The sequence below is a fragment of the Heterocephalus glaber genome, unplaced genomic scaffold (assembly GCF_053883595.1).
Source record: "Heterocephalus glaber isolate CG9 unplaced genomic scaffold, H.glaber_assembly_v1.0 deba00001226, whole genome shotgun sequence".
Classification (NCBI taxonomy): Eukaryota; Metazoa; Chordata; class Mammalia; order Rodentia; family Bathyergidae; genus Heterocephalus; species Heterocephalus glaber.
Window position 1 is genome coordinate 230,348 of NW_028258219.1, and position 23,999 is coordinate 254,346.

A 23,999-nucleotide genomic window follows, 5' to 3' on the forward strand; every position below is an offset into this window, starting at 1 on the left:
TTCTCCTCCACCTCCCTGAGTTGTGGCCTGGGCCTTCCCGGCCCCTGCCTGCCCCCAGGGAGAAGGTGGCCCTGGAGATGGAGGTGGAGGAGCTGAGAGGGGAGACAGGCATCCTGGATGCAGAGAGGCAGAGGCTGGAGGCAGCCAGCGCGGAGCTGCAGAGGAGCCTGGTGCTGCGAGCAGAGCGGAGGTGGGGTCCGCAGGTCGGGTCCACAGCCGGTGCCCTGGCTCTGCCCCCCACGCCGGGGCCATCGCATCCCCTCTGGGCCTCAGAGTCCCATGGAGTGGGACCACTTCCCCTCCAGTCTCATCTGTGAGGCAAGGGGCTCCCCACTCCTCTTAGGCTTCCCTGCCGAAGGCTGCCCTGCCTTTGAGTCTTTTGAGTGACCCTAGTTCACCCTAAAATGACCTCTGACCTCTGCCCTCTGCCCTCTGGCCTTGGCCTCAGCCAGGGGCGCCTGGAGCAGCTGGAGGAGAAGGTCTCCTTGCTCAGGAAGGAGCTAGCATCGGCCCAGGAGGCGCTGAGCGTGGCCCAGCTGCAGAGGGATATGTCAGAGAGCGAGCGGGAGAGCCTGCGTGGCACCCTGGCCCGGGTACTCCCCGTGCTGCTCTGTTCCCGTGTGCTCTCCTGCACCCCTGTGCCCCTCCGGGCCCACGCTTCGCTGCCCTCACCTCCTTGCTTGCCTGGAGCCTCAGCCCCGGCCAAAGCTCCCCCCGGCACTGCCTCCCCTATCCATGCACTGGGCCCTGCGGCCCCTCCTCCAGGGAGCTTTTGGGGTCCTCGCACCGCGTCCCAGACTCTGGCTCGCATCCGTGACACAGCCTCACTCTTGCCCTGCACCTCAGTTCTGCCGCGGGATCTAAAGTCCCTCCCTGGAATCCCCTCCAAGTGACCCCTGTCCTCCCCAGGCCGAGTCCAGCAATGCTGACCTGGAGCTGCTGGTGACGCGGCTGAAGTCGGAGGGGGTAGAGCAGCGGGACTCGCTGGCCATGATGGCCACCCTGGTGGAACAGCTGGCCGAGGATAAAGGCTCCCTGAACCACCTGGTGCTCCAGGTGAGGCAGAGGCCAGGGTGGCTTGCCCTGTGCCTCAGTTTCCCCAGGGCAGCTGGGGGGCTTCTTTCAGTGGTCCCTGGGTCTCTCCCAGCCTGGTGCCCATGCACTCTGAGAGTGGGTGTTGTAGAAGGGGGCAGTGCCCGGGGCAAACGGTGGCCAGCCCACTGGGGCTGAGGGGTGTGGGGTGCGGGCTGGGTGATGACCCTCGCCCATTGGCAGCTGGAGCAAGAGCGGGACCAGCTGCGGGAGCAGAGGACGACCCTGGAGCGGGGGCAGGCAGGCGCTGCGGAGGAGCTGGCGAGGGCCGAGCAGCAGCTGGAGCGTGTGTGGGCCGAGCAGCAAGGCCTTCAGGAGGCATGTGGGCGCCTGGAGCAGCAGCAGGAGCAGCTGGAAGGGCAGGTGGCCCAGCTCGGGCGAGAGAGGGCCCAGCTCCAGGAGCAGGTGGGCCAGGTGAGGCCACCGTGTGCGTGTTGCAGGTCCTGGTCCTGCCCCTGCTAACTGCAGTTCTGGAGACCTGGCCACATCTGTCCTCTGCGAGGACTGCAGCAGCGGCAGGCCCAGCTGTACCCAGGGTCAGGGGCACCCTGAGGAGGAGCCCAGAGGGCCCTGCTCTGCCCTCCCCATCTTGCTTCTCCTGGGCCACATCTTTGCTGACCTCTCCAGCACTGCTCACGTGTGTCCTCTCCTGTGTCCCAGTCTTCTACAGAGGAGAAGCCACTCGGCGCAGAGGGTGTCCGGCAGTTTGGGTCTTTTCCGATGCTGCCTGTCTGTTTAGAAACCCTGTCCCTGCTGGGCCTCGGCCCCCAGTGGCATTCGACACTGCAGCCCCAGCACACAAGGGACAACACCATCTCTCTCCATTTTCAGACCCGGTCCTTTTTCTGGTCGTCTTTTTCACCTTTTGTTTGTCTGTTTATTGTGGTACTGAGGATTGAATCCAGAGAGTGCTGAGCTACATCCCTAATCCTTTTTATATTTTTATCTTGAGACAGAGTCTTGCTAAGTTGCCCAGGCTGGCCTTGAATTTGCGACCCTCTGGCCTTAGCCTCCCAGCATGCTGGGATGGCAGGCATGCACCACACCCTGACAGCTGTGTGCACTTGTGGAGCCACCACCGTGGTCAAGATGGGTTACATGTCTCCAGCCCAGTGGTTCCCTTGTGCCCCTAGTGGGATGTCTTGCCCAGATATCCCCACCCCACGGGCGGGCAGCCTTTGTGCTGATGTGTGGCAGCCGGAACAGCAGTGAGGGCTTGTCAGTACCTTGTGCCTCTCTAGACTATTGCCAGTGGCCAGTTGCACTAGCACGTCCCTCCGCTGTGCAGTGACACACTGTGTGGGAAGAAGCCACAGCCGCCCCTTTCAGCTGCTGCTGGACCTTCAGGCTGTAAGACTGCTGAGAACATTTCTGCACAGCTTATGTGCATGGGTTTTCATTCTCCCTGAGTAACACAGGAGTGAGTTGGTGTGTAGGAGTGTGTTGAGCTCCACAAGAAGCTGCCAGGCAGATTTCCAGGGTTGAGGTGTTGTCTCACTGAGCTGCCAGCTGTACGGGAATGTTCCAGTGGCTCCACACCCCTATTGACATTTGACATTGTCTGTTTTTATTTTTATCTATTCTTTCTGTGTGAAGTTATATATCACCAAGGTTGTGATTTGCATTTCCCTCATACCTAGTTACTTTGAGCACAATTTCATGTGCTTCTTGAATATTCATGTTTGTTCAAGTCTTTTGTCCATTTTTTAAGTTGGGTTTTTGTGTTTAGGCTGCAATATATAGGAATTCTTTATATATCACAGGCACAAGTACGTTGCCAGCGAGATGTACTGCCAGTACTTTCCCCAAGTTTGTGTCTTGCCTTTTCATTTTCTTTTTTCTGTTGTTTAGTTTTGTGATACTGGGAGTTGAACTCAGGGCCTCTCTTGTGCTAGGCAAGCAAGTGTTCCACCACTGAGCTACATCCCAAGCCCTTTATTTTCTTCATAATATTTTTGAGAGGCATAAAACTTGAGCAAATCTCTGTTTTCTTGATTAGTATGTTTAGGTCCTATCTGGGGAATTGTTGCCTCCTGTATACTCACCTGGCTTTCAGATTAGGTCTTTGATCCACTCCAAGTTGTACTTGTGCTTCTCCGAGCCTGTTCTCCAGACCAGCTGCATGAGCACCACTCGGGACCTGGAAACGACTCATTCTTATACCTCATGCACGACCTACTGTGTGCTCTCCCATGGGGAAGACCAGAAACCTGGATTTCAATGAGCCTGCCAGGCAATCTCAACACACACTGAAATCTGAGACCACAGTGTGAGAGATGAAGTGGGAATGGAGGCCCATTGTTTCCTACACTAATATCCAGTTGTTCCAGCACCATTTTTTGACAAGAGACTCTCCTTGGATTACCTTGACAACATGTTGAAAATAACTTGATTTTACATGTGGGACTTGTTGATCTATGCAAACCAGTCTATTCATTCTTTCACCAAAACCACACTGTCTTATAGCCTTTTAGGAAGTCTTGAAATTCTGTACTATGTGTCCTCCCACCTTGTTCTTTTTCAAATTGTTTTGTCTGTAACCCTTTGCAGACCCACCTACATTTTATAGTCCATTTGTCAGTTTCTACCATCTCCCCACTCAAAAAGCCCACAAGGACCTTGATGAGGATTGTGTCTGATTTATAGGCCAATTTGAGGAGACTGGACAGCCTAACTAGATTGTGTCTTCTATCCATGAACATAGTATATCTGTGAACTTGGAGAGCCTTTACTATGTCATTTCTTATGCTTATGCTTTAGAGTTTTCAGCATGGAAGTTTTGCACATCTTTGACTAGATTCATTCCTAGATTTGATACTGTAAACTGTATTTCTGATTTGATTTCATTTTTCTATTGTTTATCAGTAGGGTATGGAAAGTACAGCTTCAGGTATTGACTTTGAGCCATGTGACCTTGACAGATTCACTTATAAATACTAGGGTTTTAGATTTATAGGATTTTTGTACCTATATCTATGCATAATATTGGTCTGCAATTTTCCTTCCTTATAATCTCTTCAATAGATTTGGAATATGACAAATTATATACATAATGTTCTTTTGGGTCACACCTATTTTACTTCCTTTCCCATCTCAATACCGTCTCTTTTCTTATTGCACTATGACCTGCAGAACAAATTTGAACAGAAGTGAAAAGTGGCCATCCTCCCACTAAACCAAGTCACAGGGAATAATTCAGTATTTCTCTGCTAACCATGATGTTATTTCTGTGCTCTTCGTAAGTGCCCTTTATCAAATCCAGGACAGTCCTTTTTATTCTTCACGTGGTTTTTTAAAAGGAATAATGGATCCTGAATTCTGCTAAATGTTTTCTCTGCCTTTATTAAGATGATCTTGTTATTATTTTTTCTTATTTTATTAATGTGATAGATTATATTGGTCAATATTTTGATTGTTAAACCAACACTGCACACTTGAGACAACCTACTTGGTCATAAGTTAGTATCTATTTGATTGTTTTAGATTCAACTTATAATACTTTGTTAAGGATCTTTGCATTTATATTCATGGGGAATATTTGTCTATGATTTTTTTTTTTGTACCGGGGATCAAATTCAGGGCCTTGCTCTTGTGAGGCAAGTGGCAGCACCACTGAGCTAAATCCCTGGGCCTGTCTATGATTTTTTTTTTTGGCAATATTTTTGTTAGAATTTGAATTTGACAAATTATACATAGGATGGAACTTTTCCTTTGTCCTCTAAGTGTATTATTCTCTTTTTTGTGTTTTCTACCTTTTTCTCTTTGTGATTCAGTTCTGAATATCCTTCAGTTTTATCTCTCAGGTTATTAGTATTCTATTCTAATCTGCCATTAGGCCTATATATTAATTAATTTTGATTAATGTATTTTAAAATTATATTATTCATACTTAGTATCCAGTTCTGTTGTTAAATTCTATATCCTCCTCTTGCACATATTAATGTGCTATTTTAACTCCTGTGCCTGATAACTCTAATCTAGACATTCAGTGGGGGTGAGAAAATATCTCTATTTTCTGTCTTTGCCTTTGGTTTTTGGTTTTTTTGTCATGTGGTCTTGTCCTTTAGTGTGTCTAGTCATATTAAATGACAGACATCATGTATGAGAAATTATAGGAATAACTTGAGAATAGTGATGATGTTGTTGTTGTTTCAGAGAAGACTTACATTGATTCCAACAGCAGTGGGAGGAGATGAGCATCATAATCTGATGAGGAGCTGAGGTGATTCACCTGAACTTCAGTCTTTAGGAGGGGTGGTCTATTTCTGACTCACCATTCAGACCAGAATCAAGCTTTTTCTGTGAACAAAACTTGAAATTTGGGGTATACTTGATGACTGTGAGTTCCTTGGCATCTCAGTCTCTCAGCCTGAACTCTAAATAAGCAAATGTTTGAGGAGAGAGGATCCCAAGTGATGGCCTCATTCTTCTGTTTCCCTCCTCTCCAAGAGCTTGGCATCTTCAGTCTGAGCTGTCTCTGCAGCTCCTGAGCCCTCCTGTGTATTCCTGGGATGCATTTTGTCTAAATGCTTGTGACATCCTTGGTAGATGGAATGGTGTGCAATGCCAGTTCTCTGTTACCTTCTACTGCCACTTCCATGCCATGTGTCCTCTCCTCTGAACAATTGTGGTCCAACAAAGTTTGCCACTGAAGGTTGCCACTGAGGTTGGCAGTGGAAGTGCCCAGTTCAGTAGCATCTCTGCCATAGTGTGAGGAAGAGACCTCCCCTCTACTATAAAACACATTCTGTACCTAGGCCTGTGCCCCACCTTCTCCCTTTGCTCTGTGCCACTCTGCATGTGGCCCCTCCTTTCCTTCAAGAGGCCCCTCCCTCATCCACTCTCTCTGTTCTGCCACACTGTCCCCTTTCTTCCATCCCTAGGTCACAAGCAAGAAACAAGCCCTGGAGGAGCAGCTGGCACAGAGCCTGCAGGACCAAGAGGCCCAGATGGATACTCTGCAGCAGGCCCTGCAGGAGAAGGGTGCTTTGTCTGAGGAGCGGGCCCACCTGTTGGCCAAGCAGGAGGCCCTGGAGAGGCAAGGCCATCTCTCAGCGGAGGAGGCAGCTGATCTCAGGTGCTGTGGGCCTGCCAACCAGGGCAAGTCCGGCTTGGAGAGCCCACAGTGTGGTGGATGGTTGGAGCAGGCACTGTAATATAAGGCAGGGGAAGTGTGTCTCCTGTCCATGTGTGAGGGATGAGCTGTGAATGAGAGGAAACAGTGCCTTCGGGATGGCAGAGCATCTAAAGGAGGTGCATCCAGGAAGATCCCTGGGGTCACCTTCCTGAAGACATGGAGCAAGTAGCAGAAACCCAGGTCAAAGCAGTGGGAGGAAGATGTGGGATGTCTTGCTCATGGGTCTGAGGTTCCAGATGAGTCTGTCTTCAGATAAGGCTGGACCCAGGCATCCATAGTGTTCAGAATCCCATCTCTCCTTCCATCTGCACTGCTTGACTCAGATTTCATTCCTAGATATTCTCACACTGAGATGGGGCAAAATGGACAGCAACCACCCCAGATACAAGAACATTTCCCCCAACAAGGCCCCCTAGCTGCTTCCACCGTGCATCCTGATCCACCAGACACCCCAGTAGCAATCCTGGGAGCCAGAGTCTCAGGATTTTGATTGGAGTCTCTGATCACCACTTCACATGGCTCCGCTTCAGGAAGGGGAGCCCCTGCTCCCAGGCCCTGAGGAGGCTGCATCCTGGTGTACTGCTCCCTCTGTCCATAGAGTGCTGGCCTCCTCTTCAGCCAGCACAGTGGACCAGGCTCCCCGCAGCACACCATGCTGGAGCTGCCTCACCCTTCCTGGGCAGCCTGCGGCATGGGCCTACACCTCCAGTCTTAGAAGCTGGGAAGATGCTCTCGGAGGGCTCTGAGTGCAGAGAGATGGGAGGCACCCTCGGACTTCCAGGATGAGTGGCAGGGGGCCGCCCTGAGAGGAGACAGGTGGCATCTAGGTGGAGGCTGGTTCCAGGCTCTTTGCTCACCCAGCTAAAAGAGGGTTCTGGCAAGGGAATGTGGAGCGCTTGGGAGCTACAGGGGTGGAAACTGGAGTTGCAACACGGCACCGTGTGGCAGCAAGCAGCATCTCCAGAGGGTCTGAGCCAGACCCAGAGGACCCCTTTCCCAAAACATCAGAAGCCCTGGAACCCCCAATTCCAATGTGCTGTCCCTGCAGAGATGGCAGGGCATCCCGAGAGATGCAGGAGGCTGAGGTGGGCTGCTTGGGCTGACCCAGGGACCCCGAGCCTTCCCCCTTCTGCTGGGATTGTCCATTTTCTCTGTGTGTACAGTGTCTGTGTTTGGGAGCTTGTGTGATCATGTGTTGCTTAGATGTGGTTGACGGCAAATGCCCCCACCCCGGCAGACTGTAGAAACCTCAGTTGCGCACTGTGGGTGATGGACTGGGCAGACGCTGGTGAGTCCAGGGCCAGAAACTTAGACCCTTTCATTACCCTCTCAGAAGTGTGGGCAGGTGTGCAGGGCCTCACTTGGGCCCACATGGAGTTCTGACCCAGCAGGGTGTTTCAGGGACTCCTTCCGGGCAAGAGAACAGAGGCACTGCACGGTGCTCCTGAGACGGGACACGCCATGCATGTGCTGCATCAGCCTCCTGTTTGGGTCCCCTGAAGACCCAGCACACGTGTGTTCCTGGGGAGCCGGTACTGCAGTCCCTCAGGCCCCACCCAGGATGGCCCCAGCCAACGTGGCAGTGGTCCCTGACCGGCATTTGCTGATCAGACGCCTGTCTAGCAGCGTCTGGGGCTGGACTCTGCCTGGACAGGCGAACCCCGTGTTTTTGGCCGGCTGTGTTTTCTTTGTAAATAGCAGTCGTTTTCCTCTCCTGTAGCATTGGCTGACTTCCTGTCGCTGACCGGTAGGGCTCTCTGTGTGTGATGGGTGTGTTTATGAGTTCATGTGTTTGTGCCTCCATGTCTATTCCTGGTCTTTGAAGTTGGTTTACGAATCTTCTGCAGGAGGAACACTCTCCCTCCCTCTGCACCTGTTCAGTTCTGTTGGCCTCTTTATTTTTGTCGCATGGCTTTGTGTCTTGCTCAAGATTACAAAATATGCTTCATGTTTTTTTCTACCATGTTTACAGTTTTGTGCAGCTGTGACTTGTTGATTTTGTTTTGTTTCTGAATTTAGTTTCTTATTCACCCAAAAGATATCTTTTGCACAGTGTCCAACTTGTTCTTGGAGCTTCTGCATGAATGAGGAGCCCTGTGGTTTTCTGACCTCCGGGCCTGGCCTGGGCTCCTGCTGCTGTGTCACAGGGATGCGTGGGTGACACACCTGTCTGTCACTCTCTGCAGGGCCCAGAGGGACTCTCTGGAGAGCAGCCTCTTTGAGAGCCAACAACTGGTGACACAGCTGCAGGCCGAGCAGAAGCAGCTGGAGGAGGAGGCCCTGAGCACTTGTCTGGCTCACCAGGCCCTGCAAGGTGCTCTTCTGGTGGCCGGGCCCGCTGCCCTCTGCTGAGTCTGACCTGGAATTCAGCCCCTAGAGGTGCTGCTCCCTCCCCCAGGCCCCAGAGGATATAAGTGTGGTCTACACCTTCCCGCCCCCGGGCTCAGAACTGGGCTGTGGCTCCAGGCCCAGTGCCATGGTCTCCTGTGCCTTTGCCTGTCCACCCCCTGCCCCCCCCGCCCCTGCCATGTGCTAGCCACAGCAGACCAAGCAGCCACCTCTCCTCAGGGCTGTGCTAAGGCCATGGGGTGCCCAGGCAGGTGGCCCTGTGGCCAACCCTGACACACTTATCACTTCCCAGTGGAGATGGAGCAGCTGCGGAGCAACTGGGAGGCGCAGGCGATGAGGCTGCGGTGGGATGCAGGGCGGCTGCAGCAGCAGGTGGCCCAACAGAAGCGGGACACACAGCTGGCCCTGGAGAGCCAGGCGATGATGCACCAGGAGGACCTAGCTTGGCTCCAGAGGGAGAAGGTTGCCTGCCCTGGGCCCATCTGGCTGCTTCCGGGAGCTGTGTCCTCCCTAGGGGGAGGGCCCTGGAGGCCGGGGGTAGAGCTGGGGCATCCTCACACCTTGGAATTCAGGTGGGTGGGGGGGGCCTTCCTGGAGCCCTTGCAGGGCCTAGAGTCAGCCTGGAGCCACTGCCCTGGCAGCGGTGAGGGCTCGGGAGTGGGGTGGGGGATCTGGCTCCGATCTGCGCTGTCCCGCTGGTCCCAGGCCCCTGAAGCCATGTTTGACTGTGCTTATGCCCCATCCTGTCAATGGCGGGCGGAAGAGGGTTAGGAACTGTTGAAGACCTGAGATGTAAGAGGCAGGATGGCAAATGCTGAGATGCAGAGAGGACATTCCCAGCCTCTGCTTGGGGACCTGTGGAGAAGACAAAGGGAGGGCAGTTGGCCTGACCGTCCAGCCTGTCCTTTGTCACGGCCAGGAGACTCTCAGTCTGAGCCTTGCACACCAGCAGAAGCAGGAGAAGGAGCTGGTGGCAAAATGTACAGCCGAGAGGGAGGCTCTAGAGGAAGAAATTCAGAGGCTGAAGCAGGAGCGGGATGAGAGCCTCCTCCAGCTGGAGCACAAGATGCAACAGGTAATGGTGGGATGGGAGGGAAGGGATCCTCATGCCCACCCCACTGTCTCCTGGGACCCTGCACAAGGGCTGCATGGGGCCATTCACCCTCTCCCCAGGCAGATGTAGCCTTTCCAAGTTACTGCTGATGCAACTTTGATCTTCCACCGTGGTTCTGATGGTTAGGCATCCATCCACCTATCCATCCATCCACGTTTCCATTCATCTATCCATCCATCCACACATCCATACATCTACCCAACTATCCACCCATCTATATATCCACCCACTTGTCCATCCATCTGTACATACGTGTATGTTTACATACATCTACACATCTACTTGCTTTCCTATCCATCCATCCATCTACCCAACCATCTATATATCCACCCACCTATCCATTCATCTATCTATACATAATACATCTACCCAACAATCCACCCATCTACACATCCACCCACTTGTCCATCTGTTCATACATACATGCATACATACATACATGCATGCATCTACAAATCCACCCACTTACCTATCCATCCATCTATCCATCCATCTACACCTCCATCCATACATACATCTACCCAATTATCCACCCATCTACACATCCACCTACTACCCATCCATCCATCCATTGATCCATCCATAGATCCATCCAACCATCCACACAGCCACCCATCCATACAGCTACCCAACTGTCTATTTATCTACACATCTGCCCACCTATTCATCCATCTATCCATCCACCCATCTATTCATCCATGCACTCACATATCCATTCAACCATCCATCCACACATCTGCACACTTATTTATCCAGTCACCCACTCATCCATCCACCGACCCACCCACCTATCCATGCACACACCCATCCATTCATTTATCCCAACTATCCATCCATCTACCCCCACCCACCTATCCATCCATTCATCTATCCATCTACACATCACCCATCTTCCCACCCATTCATCCTCCATCCTCACATCCACCTATCTACCCATTCACACACACACAGACCTACCCATGCACCTACCTACTCATCCGTCCAGCCGTGTGTCTGACTCCATCTATCTGTGCATCTATCTGACCCTCCATCCATCCACCTCATTGGCCAGTTATACCACCATTCATTAGTGTATCCACCCTGATCTCCAATTTAGGCACACTGTCAGCCACCCTCCTGGCCATCCTTCCATCCCACAGGCTGAGACTCATACACAGCCTGGAAGGCCACCCTCAGTCCAGATCTCTTCAGCATTCTGTGTCACCCTAAAGAGCTCATGTTGAGTGAATGAAGCAGTCAAGTAAACACGGTCATATGTGTCATTCCACAGTGTGACACGGACTGTAATAAATCAGCACAAGTTACAAGTTGTGGGAGGAATTGTGATAGCTGTGACAGCCAAGGGTTACTGTCCGAAGTTTCTACTTTGGTCCTCACGACGCTCTGAGGCACATGCTCTTAGGAGCCCCGTTTCACTGGTGAGAAAGCTGAGGTCCACCTCAGGCACCTGCCAGGCACTGAGGCTCAGCTTCATACCTGCCAGTACTCCACAACTGAAATGGAGGAAGGCGGTCGGGGCCTCTGAGGAGCATCTAGGGATGGCAGGCTGTCTCTGCAGCTCCTCATGCGGGCCCAGGTGACAGAGCCGAGGCTGCTGCAGCAGGGGAGACAGCAGGCCTGGGCCTGGAGGACAGGGAAAGGCTGGGGCCTGAGCCAGCACCAGCCGAGCAGGAGATGTCTGATCTGGAGACCCCTGGGCACAGTGGACCTCTCCCGGGATCCCCGAGAAGGAGCCCCCAGGGAGCAGCACACAGGGCACATGGGCACTGGTCCAAGGCCACATGAACACCCCATTTCTACAGTCACAGCTTCCAGGGCCACACACAGGGAGGAGAGCAGCCTGCATGGTGGGCAGGCGCCCTTCTCCAGACTTCCCTGGGGGCCACGTTGTAACCTCGACATCGTAGCCCAGTGACACAGAGGGCCAGGCCTGGGGGCGGCTGTCACGGTGTAGTGAGTGGACATCCTGGGCCCCACCTGTCCTGCCCACTCTCCCACATCAGGCATCAGTGTGAGACAGCAGAGAAGGGAAAGGACTGGGCAGAGCCCACAGCTTCCTGGGAGAGCTGTGACTTCAGTCTCAGTCTGTCCTCCAGAGACACAGCAAGGACCAGAAACTGAGTCAAGATCTGAGCCCCAGCTGCAGAGACTGTCACCAGAACTCTCCATGGCCACGGGGCCTGAGTGGGACTGAGTGAAGCCCTCGGCTGGGGAACCCACACTTCTGTCTTCGCTGGAGCTTTACCAAGAATATTCGCCACCGTGCCCACCAGTGAGGCCCTAGAGGGAGAGGCACAGAGCTGGTCTTCAGACCTCAGAGGCCGATGGGCAGATTTGTGCAGAGCTCAGGGGCCTTAGCAGAACATGAGTCTGGGCTCGAGCGCGGCAGTGGGCGGGCACACTGGCTTTTAGAAACCCCTCTCTGACGTGGAGAGCCCACATGGTTCCCACACCAGCAACCATCACTGCTGCAGGGTACTGACACCCCAGAGTGCGTGCAGATTTTCAGGCTAAGCACAGGGTCTCCAACATGACCACCCAGTAAGATGCTAGCCAAAAGTCTGGGGGTCTGCAGGCAACCAACGACAACTGTGGGGGTTCCTGTGATTCCCTCAGTGCTGCAGTGCACAAAGCCAACACATCAGGACCGGCCCAAAGCAGAGACAGGTGAGAGGAGCTCACGGAGGCCAAGTCCCCTCTGGAATCAGCGCGTCACCTTCCCAGCACGTCACGGCGCCCACAGCCAGGCGGCCACTGAGCTCTGGGCTCCAGGCTCCCGACTGGTGGCCACTCCACCGATCCACTCCAGCACGATCAGCACCGTGACTGGCTGTGTGGAGCTGGTACCTCTGAGTGCACAGCTGGCCCAGAGCCCGCGCCACCCCGAGTCGGCCCCTGACCGTGAGCCCAGGAGTGGTCTCAGCCCCCGATGACAATGACGGGGAGCTCCAGTTAGGAAGCTCCTTCCAGCACGAAGAGCAGTCTACTCTGCAGCGTCCTGGGACATCTGCCTGCGGTGGGAGTGCACTGACCGCCCGCACCCTGGGGATTACAGCCTGAAAACCCCATTGTAAACTGAAACACTGAGAGTGGGCCTGGCCCGGGAAATCCCCAGTCTAGCGTGGCTGTCACACCCACCATTCCCTGGAGAGGATGCGGCCCCTGCCCCACATCAAGAGGATTGGGCCACACCAGCTGGGAGACGGTCAGATGCAGAAGCCTAAGCACAGTACAGTTTCTCCTGAATGCTCATCCCTCACACAGTGCTTACGGTCACCACATCCTGGGGACTTCGCAGCTGTGTCCGGAGCTTGGAGATCCCTCTTCCTCTGCACCCACCTTTGAGGGCTCACGGATCTGCACTTTTGGTCTGGTGTCACCACACACCTGGGCCATGTGCCGGGCTGTTACCAGCAGTGTCGTGACCGGCGAGGATGAGAGGGCGTTCGGGTCGTCCTGCAGAGGATGACCCATCCCTCAGCAGCCTTACAAGGCAGGGGGCGCCGGGAGCCAGGGGTGACACTTCCCCCTAGCTTGCCGGTGCCCCCTTCTTCTCGCCCAGGGAAATGAGTGTTTTGAGGCCCTAAGGCCTCCGGTGTGTCCTTCCTATGCGCTGAGGGGAGCTTTGCCTGGAGGGACTAGGAGTCCTGAACCCAGGCCTGGCAGGGAAAGGGCAGGACTCTGGGCAGCATGGCCCAGGGCAGCCACGAAGCGACTGCAAGCAGAGTCCAGGCTGCAGGACTTGCCAGGGACAGGGGCAAGTGCTCGGGCCCAGCTACCAGCGCCCTCATAAGCCCTGCTGTGTCCAGGCCCTGTCTGCGAAGGATGTGGAGAAGAACCAGCTGCTCGAGGAGCACTCCAGGGCCATGCAGGAGCTGGAACGGGTGCAGCAGGAGGCCCAGGGCCAGCAGGTCCACGCTGAGGTGAGCGCTGCCTGAGCCAGGTTCATGCCCTCCCCGTGCCTTCCTGAGCCTCGGTTTCCCACCAGGCCTCCAGGGCTCCTTCTGGGAAGAGGTGCTGTCTTGAGGGCGGGAGAGGCCAAAGCAGGCGAGGTCATGCTCCAGCCCTGCCAGCGGATCCACTGGGACCAGAGGGCTGGAGAACGTGGGCCCCAGACCCACGTGCCCTGCTCGGCCAGCCACAGGTCCCCAGCCTTGCCTCTCTCTGTACTCGTAGCAGAGCACAGCCAGGGACCGCAGAGGCCCTGGGGACTCACCACCTGGGGTCCCAGTTGAAGGAGGTAACGCTGCCCGCAAGACAACCCTTGGCCAGCCGGGAAGCAGCTCTGCTGCCTTTAGGGGAAGCCCTTGGTCACCCAGATGGTGGAGAGGGGCCCGTGCTGGGTTCCCAGGGCGCCGGACAGTATAGGGGCTGTAGGGGGTGTAGGGGTTGGGGGTGCCCAGCCGCTCCCCGTGACTCAGCCCAATCCCAGGCCCCCTCCCTGCCCCCAAGGTCCCGCTGGCTCCCAGCCCCCAGCCCTGCTTGGCTCTGCCTGGTGCCTGGACGGCCTCTCTCTGGGGACGCAAGGCCTGGCCAGGGGCTGGGCTGTGTCCCTGTCCCATGCAGGCAGGGAGCCAGGAAGGCCTCCGAGGGCCCAAGACAGATGCCTAGGAGGAGTCAGCGTGGCTTCCTGGGCCCCCAAACGGGGCTGGCCTGCCCACCAGGGGAGCTCATCAGAGTTCTTTTGCCACCTCAGCTCAAAACGTGGAAATTAGAGTCGGGAGGGTGGGGAGACAAGCCAGGGACACCAGGGGTGACGGGAAAGCCAGCAGAGGGGCCTCCCGCCCTGGCCAATCCCCACTGGGCCCTGCAGACAGAGCCACAACCTGCCATCCCCTGTGACTCTTGTCAGTCACCAGTGGGGCCAGGGGTGGGGACGCCCCACGCGGAGGCCCTGTCGTGGCCTGCGGCACAGAGGGGACCGCTTGGTGACCCCATATGGCACCATGCCTCCCACAGCACCATGCCAGCTCTGAAGGGGGCCTGTGCCCCACCTGCCACCCCCCTGCTCCACCCAGACCCACAGGCACCATGGCCCTCAGAGGCAAGAACCAGGATGCTGGTCCGGGACCAGAGGCCAGGGGTGGGGTCCTCACAGGAGGCCAGGACTCAGCTCGGCAGTGTTCATGGATGCGGAGGGCTGAGTGGGGCCTGTCGGGCAGAGAGGCCCAGCCCTCCAGGTACCAAGGCCCGCATCTCCCGGGAGGCGAGCAGACGTGGGCCCCACTGAGTACCACAGGTCACACCCAGTGTGAGGAAGGATGGGACCAGGCTCCTGGAACAGTCACAGTAGGGACCGCGACGTCCTCTGACCTTACCTGCCTGACAGCTGAGGACACAGGCAGATGGCCACGTCTCTGCCCTGGGGCCCTGCATTCCCTCCCCACACAGCCAGCCCAACAGAGGCACCCTGTCTAGGAGGGGTGTACCCCACGCTGACCACAGGGGCAGCTGCAGGACCTGAGGCTCCTCGGTGCCCCATGCACCCATCAAAGTTCCAGGGTCATCGAGGGCAGGGTCATTCAAGTGCCAAAGGGCTGTCCCTGTCCCTTCCCCGCTTGGCTGAGTGGCTGGACAGGGGGTTTGGGCAGGAAAAGGGTTGCTGCTTGGGCCCCCATTAGGCCCTTCCACCTGCCTGCGCTGGTCCAGCAGCCTGGGGACCCAGAGAAGAAGTCCTGAGTGAGGACCTGGGGGCCAGGAGTGCCAACCCCTTCCTGGGGAGCCCCCACCTGCCTCCGCCCCACAGCAATGGCCTCACGGGGCACTGCCACCCTAGGTCACCATCAGTACCCTGACCGAGGAGCTGAGGACCTTGCAGGCCCAGTTCGAGGGCACCATCTCCGCCCATCAGCAAGAGGCCACGGAGCTGAGTGAAAGCCTCCGGGAGACAGCAGCCCAGCGGAGTGACGTGCGGAGAGAGGTAGGTACATAAGACTGAGAAAAAGGTGCTGGGTGGGGCAGAGCTGGGAGAGGAGGAGGCCAGGGTGGGGACAGGATGCCCACCTGCACAGCCCTCCCCCAGCGCCACCTGGCACCTGGCTCCAGCCACCAGCAGCGGAGGGAGAAGGGGGTCACGTTTCCAGGCATAACGGGGGAAGTTAGGGGGAAGTGGGCTGAGTGGGTCATGGCTGAGACAGCGTGGTGCTGCGGGCCGCTTTGGGTGGGTGTTGCCAGGCATGGAAGAACTCGGCTCTTGGTGGAATGTCAGGGAACAGCACCCAGGGGCAGCTCAGAGAAGATGACCTCTCCTCACACAGTCAGAACCAGGAGTGGGGGGTGCTTACTTCCTGGCACAGTGACTGTGGCTGCCCCCCAGGCCTGAGGGAGCGGCCGTGCCTTGCATAGGGGAGACCTGGCATCACCAGCAAGCGTCAGCAGTGACGGGTAGGGTACCAGGTGGGGTGCTTCCGAGCAGGCCTGTCTGGAAGGGCTGGAGAAGAGGTGGCATGAATAGGATTTCCAGGCAGTCGTGGGCCTGGCAGGGCCCTGGTGGTGACCTGGAGGCTGGAAGCCGAGTGGCAGGATGGGAAGACAGTCGTGGGCAGGGCAGCGGGCCGGCGAGGCCGAGTGGGCCCTGCAGGCGCAGACAGGTGGAAGGGGTTCCTGAGGGCCTCGGGGAGGACAGGGGCGCCGGTGGGAGGCTTCTGCGGGAGGACAGGAGGACTTGGGCTGCAGCAGGGGTCGCGGGACCTATGAGGACAAGGTGGGCTGCGAGCCAAGGCCTGAAGCACAAGCTGAAGGGGATGCAGCCCCCAGGCACAGCCCGCGGCCCATAGAGCAGGGAGAGGAAGCGGGTGTGATTTAACATGACGGGCTGTTTACCTTGGCCCCAGAGAGGAAGGGCTCCCTCCAGCAGATTTCAAAGGCAGGCTGGTCTCGGCCACATGGGGAGCAAAGTGAGACTTCAGAACTGGGGGCGGCAGGAGGGAGGCACATTTGTTCTGGGGGGATGAGGGGAAGAGGCATGGGCCTCACGGCAGGGCCAGGGCTTCACAGAGGCTTCGCTCCAGACAGGGAATGGGGACCCCAGAAAGGGGGGGTGACAGGAGGCTGAAAAGGAGAGGAACTCAGGGGACGAGCTGCAGAGAGAAGCAGGCAGAAGAGCCCTCCCAGGTACCAAGCTGGGCCAGTGTTGCCATGGAAACCGTGACTTTTTTTTTTTTTTTAGTCTTTACACTGGAGGAACTTCCAGGCTCTGGCAGCCCCACCTGAGTGCACACAGGTGTGTGTGCACGCACACACAAACCCGTGCATGGGCACCATTCACCTGTATGCATACATGCACACTCACTGTGCCAGCTCGAGACCACACATGCCTGTATGATGCACACCCACAGCCATTGCTGCACACTGGACCCCTCACATGCACAACCGTGAATTCACATAGTAGACACAGGTGGGCACCACGAAACATGCATGCATGAAGCTGAACAGCAGGCATGCGCACACACATGCACACCCATCATGTGCATGTGAGGGCATGTGTCACACATATATGCACACATGCACATGCTCATACTTGCATACATGACCCCACACCGCATGCTTTTCCATGTACATGCACACACATGTGCACACCAAGTACACATGTGCACGCAGCCTGGCCCCAGCAGCCCTCCCTGTCTCCTTTGTTGTCCTCCCCCAATGGAGAGCTGGAGCTGCCTTCCTGCAGGAGATTTCAAAAGAGGCTGTTTATACAATTTCTAGTAAAGAAATAATTACTATAATCACATTAAGCGATCTGGCTGTAAAATTCCTGCAAAGAGAAGCGTGTTCTCCTGAGCCCGGGCTGGGGGCCTCCCTGGTTGTTTTGCTTGTTTTCTTCTCCTCTGCCCTGGGAAATGGAAAGAGCTGCTTTTATGATGGATTGGCCCTTTTGCTGGGCCTTGACCTTCTGGGTGGATTTCTGCTGAGCTCGCGGAAAATGCTCGGCACGGTTGTGGCTCCCACATGTGGGGGGCAGGGGGGACAGGGGAGGCCTGGGCCCTTCCCAAAAACAGAACAACAATAACAGCAGCCGACTCGGAGCCAGGCTGGCCAGGGGCCTGGCCAGCGTCCCGTGAAAACAGCCAGCAAAGAGGGTCTGCTTTTGGCAAGCAGGAGCCTGACGTCGATCCTGTGCCCTGCAGGCTCCTCCACTCCGGAGGATACATAAGCCAGCAGCCAGGACAGGGCCGCCCCTGCCCAGGCCTGAGCCTGCCAGGCTGGCCTCCCCTCCAGAGCCTCCACTTGGGCCCCATGGAGCCCAGTGCCCAAGATCCCTGCTGTCCCTGGTCAGGGACCAAGAGTGGGCTCAGCCCAGGGCTGGGCCTGGTGGGGACGAGGACTCACTGTGGCCTCTTGCCGTCCTTGGGGCAGCTCTCGGGGGTGGAGCAGCCCAGGGCCAGGAGGGGCGGGACATTGGCCGTGTGGGCTCCTGGATGTACCCACCCACTGTGGGCCTCCTTCCCTGGGCTGAGCCTCGTGGAGGGCTCCCGGGACGGGGCAGTGTCCTGCAGCTGGGTGGTCTGACCCAAGTGGCCCCAGTGTGCAGAGGATTCCAAGGCTCAGGTGCTGGACTGTGTCCCATGCAGATGGGATGGGAGCCAGGCACGGTGGCCCACACCCATCCTCCCAGCACTTGGGGGCGGAGACGAGGGGCATCGAGGTGAGCTTGAGGCCAGCCTGAACTATATAGTGAGACCCTGTCTCAAAAATAAACAAGAATAAATAAACAGATGGGGACAGGAGGAAGGAGGCCAGGGGCAGTCAGCCGATAGCATTCAGGGCCAGAGCCTCCAAGGACAGGCAGTGGCCACAAGGGAGACACGGCAGCAGGGCGGCAAGTGGAGGGCCATCAGGCGGTGGCGGCTGGGTGCAGGGGAAATGGTGCTGATATGTGGGCACAACTGTGTCCGGCAGACCCTGCTGACCACTGGCAGTGTCCTCGAGCCCAAGGGGGATGCCAGACAGGGCCCGGCCGGGAAGGGCCATCTCAGCCTCAGTGGTGGTAGGCAGGGCCGATGTTCAGGGTGGATGAGGCTCATGGCCTGCTCTCTCCTCCAGCACTGGGACCTGAGTCTGGGTGGGACGCCGGTGCCCTCCAGGCCAGGGTCCCAGCCACGTGCCACCCAGGGGCCCCACACACAGCCCCATGCCGCCCCCAGTCCCCCTCTCACTAGCTCTCCCCGCCCTAGGCCGAGAAGCTGCAGGCCCAGCTAAGTGTGGCCCAGGAAGCGCAGGCCAGGCTGCGCCTGGAGCTGCAGGGCAGTGAGGAGAGGCTCGAGGGGCTGCGCAGGGAGGCCCTGGAAGCCCACCAGGCACTGGGTGACGAGGCCCATGAGAAGGATGCGCTGCAGTGCTCCAACGCCGCGCTTCGGGCCGCCCTCCACAGGGCCGAACAGGACAAGGCCAGGTACAGCAGGGTGAGGCAGGGAATGAGGAGAGCCCTGGACAGCTGGGCTGGACAGGTGGGGGAGAGGTACACAGGTGCCAGCCTGTCCAGGAGGCTGGGGACACAGCAGACCATCCCTGCCCTCGAGGAGCCCCGCACAGCAGTCAGAGGGCCACAAGGGCCCGTGGGAGGCTGGACTGGGCTGGAAAGCTGGGGGAGCTGGGGCCTGGCCAGGACAGCAGGCTGGTGCCAGACGCAGGGTCTCTGGGTGGCTGGAAGGCAGGCGAGTGGAAGCAGGTGGGCTGAGGAGGGCTGAAGAGGTGGCCAGTGGCCAGGGCAGGGCCACACCGGCCACAGGAACCCGGATACAAGTGTTCCTGAGGGCTCAGGGAGCTCTGCCGAGGCCAGCCCTGGACTGGTTCCACTGGGGAGGTCCGACCTGCCCGGCAGCTGTGAGGGTTTCAGGGAAGTGCAGCCCTGGGAGCCCAGCCAGCCTGTGGCACCCGCTCAGTTTAAAGCGGACCAACGAGGAGCAGGAGCAGAAGCTGCGAGCGCAGGACGAGGTCCAGGCAGCAGCCCAGGAGGAGACCAGCGAGCTGCGGGCCAGGGTGCAGGCCCTGGCGTGGGCACAGGGGGAGGCCCGTCAGGAGCTGCAGGCGTGCCGCAGGCAGGTGAGGGCTGGGCGGGTCCTCGGGCCAACTGGTGCCACCGCAGAGCGTGTTCTAGGTGCAGGCTTCTGCTCCTGCCCTCCGGGTGGCCGGCTGCTGAGGGCCAGGTGACGCAGCACCTCAGACCCAGGTCCCCGACCCACCCAGCCCTCCCGTCCCAGCTCCACTGAGCGTCCCTGTCCCAGAGAGGAGGTGGCAGGTGTGTGGAACACCAAGGCCCCACCCAGGTCCGACTCAGCCCAAGGCCACAAGTGTGGACAGGTGAGCACGGAGGAGGCCCAGGCAGCCAGTTCCCGCCACAGTGGCCCCCGCACTCCAGGTGAGGACACTGGAGGCTGAGAAGCAGAGGCAGAGCAGAGAGGTGAGCGTGCTGCAGGCCCAGTGCCCACAGGATGCCCAGCGACAGCAGCGGAGCCAGCAGGCGGCGCTGCAGTTGCAGAGACAGGTGGCAGGGGCTGAGGCTGCCCTCAGGGATGCCCAGAAGGAGGTAGGGCACTGGCCGGCTCCCCAGGAGGTGGGGGCTGTGCAGGGGCAGACAGGCCTGCCAGGAGGCAGCTGGGACGCCATGCCGGGAGCCCAGGCACTCACCTCTGACCCCAAGGGCACTTGTGGGGCCGTCCACACACGCGAGCCAAAGTGACTGTGCAGCCAGAGTGGGGCCCAGCTGCAGCTGCAAGTCAGGCTGCAGAAAAGGCAATCGTGCCCTAAGGGTGCCGCATCCTGTGTGTGGCGAGGCACTCTCACCTGCCCTGCTCCCACACGCACGCAGCCCTAGCTCACAACTGAGGGCTTAGTGCAGCCCCAGCTCCTGAAGCCGACTGGCCCTGCTGTCCTGGGTGGGAGGCACATGTGAGGTCCTGTCCAGCTATGGACTGCAGGGTAGGGGCTGGGGGTCCCTGCTGCCCTGCCCCCCCGCCGAGCGTACACAGCCTCCATCTGAGCTGCCCCTTCCCGCAGGTCCTGGGCCTGCAGCGGAAGCTGGCAGAGGCCAAGGTCACAGGCGAAGCCCGGGCCAGGAAGCTGGAGGGGCTGCTCTCTGAGAGCCAAGGGGCCACGCACAGTCTGCAGGCCGAGCTGCGCAGCGCCACCAGGAGGCTGCAGCAGGCCAGCAGCCGGGCCGACAGCCTCCAGGGCCGCCTGGACAATGCCTGTGGCCGGGTGCACAGCCTGGAGCGAGAGCTGGCCGGAGCCCAGGCCGCCCAGCGGCATGCGGAGTCTCAGCTGGGCCGGCTGTGCTCTGTGCTTCACCACAGCCTGGGGCTCTGGGGACGGAGCACAGCAGTCTCCCCTCAGCACCTCGGGTCCCCAGCGAGAGGTCAGCTGTGCCCCTGGCCAGGCTCCCCAGCCCGACCCAGGCCTCGTACCCTCCGGGAGGGGCAGACCCTTCCCAGAGCCTTTTGGGGTGTGGAGAAGGCCTGGCGCCCCACGTCTGCCGCTGTGTCAGTGCCTGGTCCCCTGCGCTGTCCCCTCCTGCAGGCTCCGGAGGCCCCCGGGTCCACCCCGAGCAGCAGAGTGCCTGCACCTGCGCTGGGCCTTGCTCCCTGCAACCATCACCTGCACCCGGAGACCCTGGCCCAGAGCTCATGGACGTGGCCTCGGTGCAGGACGCCCTGCGGGGCTTGGTGCAGAAGCTTCGGGACACCCAGCGGGAGCGGGTGAGGCCAGCCAGGGCCCTGGGGTGGGACACGGGGAAGACAGCAGCCCTTCTCTCGGACCAGTGTCCCTCCGTCTGTCCATGCCGAGCCTGCTGAGACCCTGGTGGGCCCTGTGGGACACTGTCCAGACCACCCTCTGTCCACGGTGACGGATGCCAGCATCCCCGCCAGCCCTCCAACCACGTGGCCTCCCACGGCAGTTGGCCATCCCATCCCGATGCATCCCATGCTGTCCCCGAAGAGCTAGTTCTTCCCAGAGGCTAGGACACTGGCCAGCTCACTCCCAGCGGCTGCTCCCCCGGGCTCCTGGCCCAGGGCTCACCCTCCCGGCAGTGGGTGCCAGTGGCTCAGAAGAGATGGACAATCCCAGAGCACTGGCTGCTGCTCCCTGGCCCCTTCCAGCCCTCGCTTTGTGTGCTGGCTGGCGCCTCTGCCTGTCCCCGGCCCACGGGCAAGGCCCCTGCCACCCCAACCTGGACTCTCCAGCCCCCTCCAGCCCTTCTGTGCCCCAGGGCTACCTCGCCTCCTGCCACCCACTGACTGGAGTCCCTCCCCTAGGACGACTGCCGAGTCCAGGTGGCCGGCCTCAGCAGCCGGCTGAGTGTGGCGGAGCGGGAGCGTGCCCGAGCCCAGGGCCGCATACGGCAGCTGCAGAGGGCGCTGGCCGAGGCCCAGGAAGGTGACCTCCCATCCCAAGAGGGTCACCGGCCCCTTCCCTGCCTGCCATGGTGCGGGGTCTGAGGAGGAGAGGACTGGGGGGCAGCACCCCCACTCCGAGCACTTCCGGGCCCAGAACCCCCGCCCAGCACCTGCGTGACCTCCCCGGAGAGGCCCCTGCCTGCCTCCCCCACATACGACAGCCACCGCCCCAGCTGCCAGAGGCGGCGTGGGTCAGGAGGCAGAAGGACAGTGGAGAGGGGTGGGAGGCCGGAGGCACAGAGCCAGGCCCCTGCCAGCAGCCACCCCTGACCGCGGCCCTGCCCTCCCAGGCCTGCGCCAGGCAGAGGGTGCACTGGGCAGTGCCCAGGCAGCACGGGACCTGCAGAAGGAGGCCCTCCTGAAGCTGCAGACGGAGCACCTGGCCAGCACGCGGGCGGCGGCTCAGGACAGGCGGCGGCTGCAGGTGGGGACCTGAAGGGGCCACGGGGCGGGAGGTAAGGGGCTGTGGCTCGGTGGGCGAGAAGGTTCCCTGCTGAGCCAAGGTGCAGGCTGTGGACCAGGTGGCAGGAGGCCGTCAGAGCAGGGGCTGTTGCTGCTGGACAGCTGCGAAGTGGTCCTAGCCCCCACTTCACAGTTTGGGAAACAGAGGTCTTGGCCTGGGCAGCACAGCCAGCCAGGACGAGAAAGAGGGAAAGAGGGAAAGAGGGAAAGGAGAAAGAAGGAAGGAAGGAGGGAGGGAGGGAGGGAGGGAGGGAGGGAGGGAGGGAAGGAAGGAAGGAGGGAGGGAGGGAGGGAAGGAGGGAGGGAAGGAGGGAGGGAGGAAGGAGGGAGGGAGGGAGGGAAGGAGGGAAGGAAGGAAGGAGGGAGGGAGGGAAGGAAGGAGGGAGGGAGGGAGGGAAGGAAGGAGGGAGGGAAGGAAGGAGGGAAGGAAGGAAGGAGGGAAGGAAGGAAGGAGGGAAGGAAGGAGGGAAGGAAGGAAGGAGGGAGGGAAGGAAGGAAGGAGGGAGGGAGGGAAGGAAGGAAGGAAGGAAGGAAGGGAGGGAGGGAAGGAAGGAAGAAGGGAGGAAAAGGAAGGGAGGAGGGAGGGAAGGAGGGAAGGAAGGAGGGGGAGGGAGGGAGGGAGGGAGGGAAGGAGGAGGGAGGGAGGAAGGGAAGGAAGGAAGGAAGGAGGGAGGGGAGGGAAGGAAGGAAGGAAGGAGGGAAGGAAGGGAGTTTCCCTTCCTTTTCCTTGCCTTTTTTCTTTTCCTGAAATTCAGAAACGTCATCCAGGCGTTGCTTTGGCGCTGGCTCTTGGTGGAGTTGTGGCAGGCACGGGCGCCCTCTCGCTTGCCAGCCTGAGGACGGACTACTTCCTCCCTCCACCTCAGAAGCCCCTTCTCCCTTCTCCTTGGCCCGCCCGGCCGGCAACCTTCAGCCTTCCTTCCAGAATCCCCGCCCTCCAGCCCTGCACTCCCGCCTGCCTCGTGTTTCTCCTTCTCCCTTGTCTCCCATGTCCGAGAGGACTCTGCCTTAATCCTGCCAGCTGTGTCTAGTGGGCTTTTTCCAGGCCCTTTGTTGGTTCCCAGGTGTTTTCTCTGATCGTCCACTCTGACCTGAGAAGGTCAGTTCCCGTGTCTGTTAACAGCTCTTTCGATTAGAGGCGCTCTGGTCTGCCTCCTCCGACTGCCACGTCTTCTGTGGTGCTTTCCCCTAGCCGGCCTGTAACTCGGGGTGTTCTGATCCTGCTCACAGTTGGGATGGGAAGGAGCCATCTGGACTTGACTGGTCCTGTCCCCTATTCCAAGCCCCAAGGACGGAGCAAGGGTCCTCATCCTGTACCCAGGGTCTGGGGACCTCTGTCAGGCCGTGAGGGGCAGCGCTGCCCGCCTTCCCGGCCCAGCTCCCAGGGGTTGTGCTCCCCTAGCAGGTAAAAGGGCTGCTTAGATATCCTTTGCTCCCTGCAGAATTTACC

At 58.7% G+C, this 23,999-nt stretch overlaps 1 protein-coding gene across 10 annotated transcripts in view; it reads left to right on the forward strand.

Annotated features, from left to right (window-relative positions):
* Crocc2 (ciliary rootlet coiled-coil, rootletin family member 2) overlaps positions 1 to 23,999 on the forward strand; it is a 49,946-nt gene that overhangs the window by 15,414 nt on the left and 10,533 nt on the right. For 8 of the 10 annotated variants that reach the window (XM_021247330.2, XM_087210812.1, XM_087210811.1 and 5 more), the window contains 16 exons: positions 59 to 190; positions 449 to 593; positions 910 to 1,056; positions 1,276 to 1,506; positions 5,976 to 6,169; positions 8,416 to 8,543; positions 8,871 to 9,040; positions 9,498 to 9,653; positions 13,502 to 13,615; positions 15,469 to 15,612; positions 18,869 to 19,086; positions 19,577 to 19,736; positions 20,691 to 21,048; positions 21,210 to 21,388; positions 21,947 to 22,067; positions 22,378 to 22,511. In XM_021247330.2, the coding sequence (XP_021102989.2) occupies positions 59 to 190; positions 449 to 593; positions 910 to 1,056; positions 1,276 to 1,506; positions 5,976 to 6,169; positions 8,416 to 8,543; positions 8,871 to 9,040; positions 9,498 to 9,653; positions 13,502 to 13,615; positions 15,469 to 15,612; positions 18,869 to 19,086; positions 19,577 to 19,736; positions 20,691 to 21,048; positions 21,210 to 21,388; positions 21,947 to 22,067; positions 22,378 to 22,511 (2,731 nt within the window). Of the gene's footprint in view, positions 1 to 58; positions 191 to 448; positions 594 to 909; positions 1,057 to 1,275; positions 1,507 to 5,975; positions 6,170 to 8,415; positions 8,544 to 8,870; positions 9,041 to 9,497; positions 9,654 to 13,501; positions 13,616 to 15,468; positions 15,613 to 18,868; positions 19,087 to 19,576; positions 19,737 to 20,052; positions 20,221 to 20,690; positions 21,049 to 21,209; positions 21,389 to 21,946; positions 22,068 to 22,377; positions 22,512 to 23,999 lie in introns of those variants that run through there. The other 2 variants (XM_021247331.2, XR_015451151.1) reach the window with 2 other exon arrangements.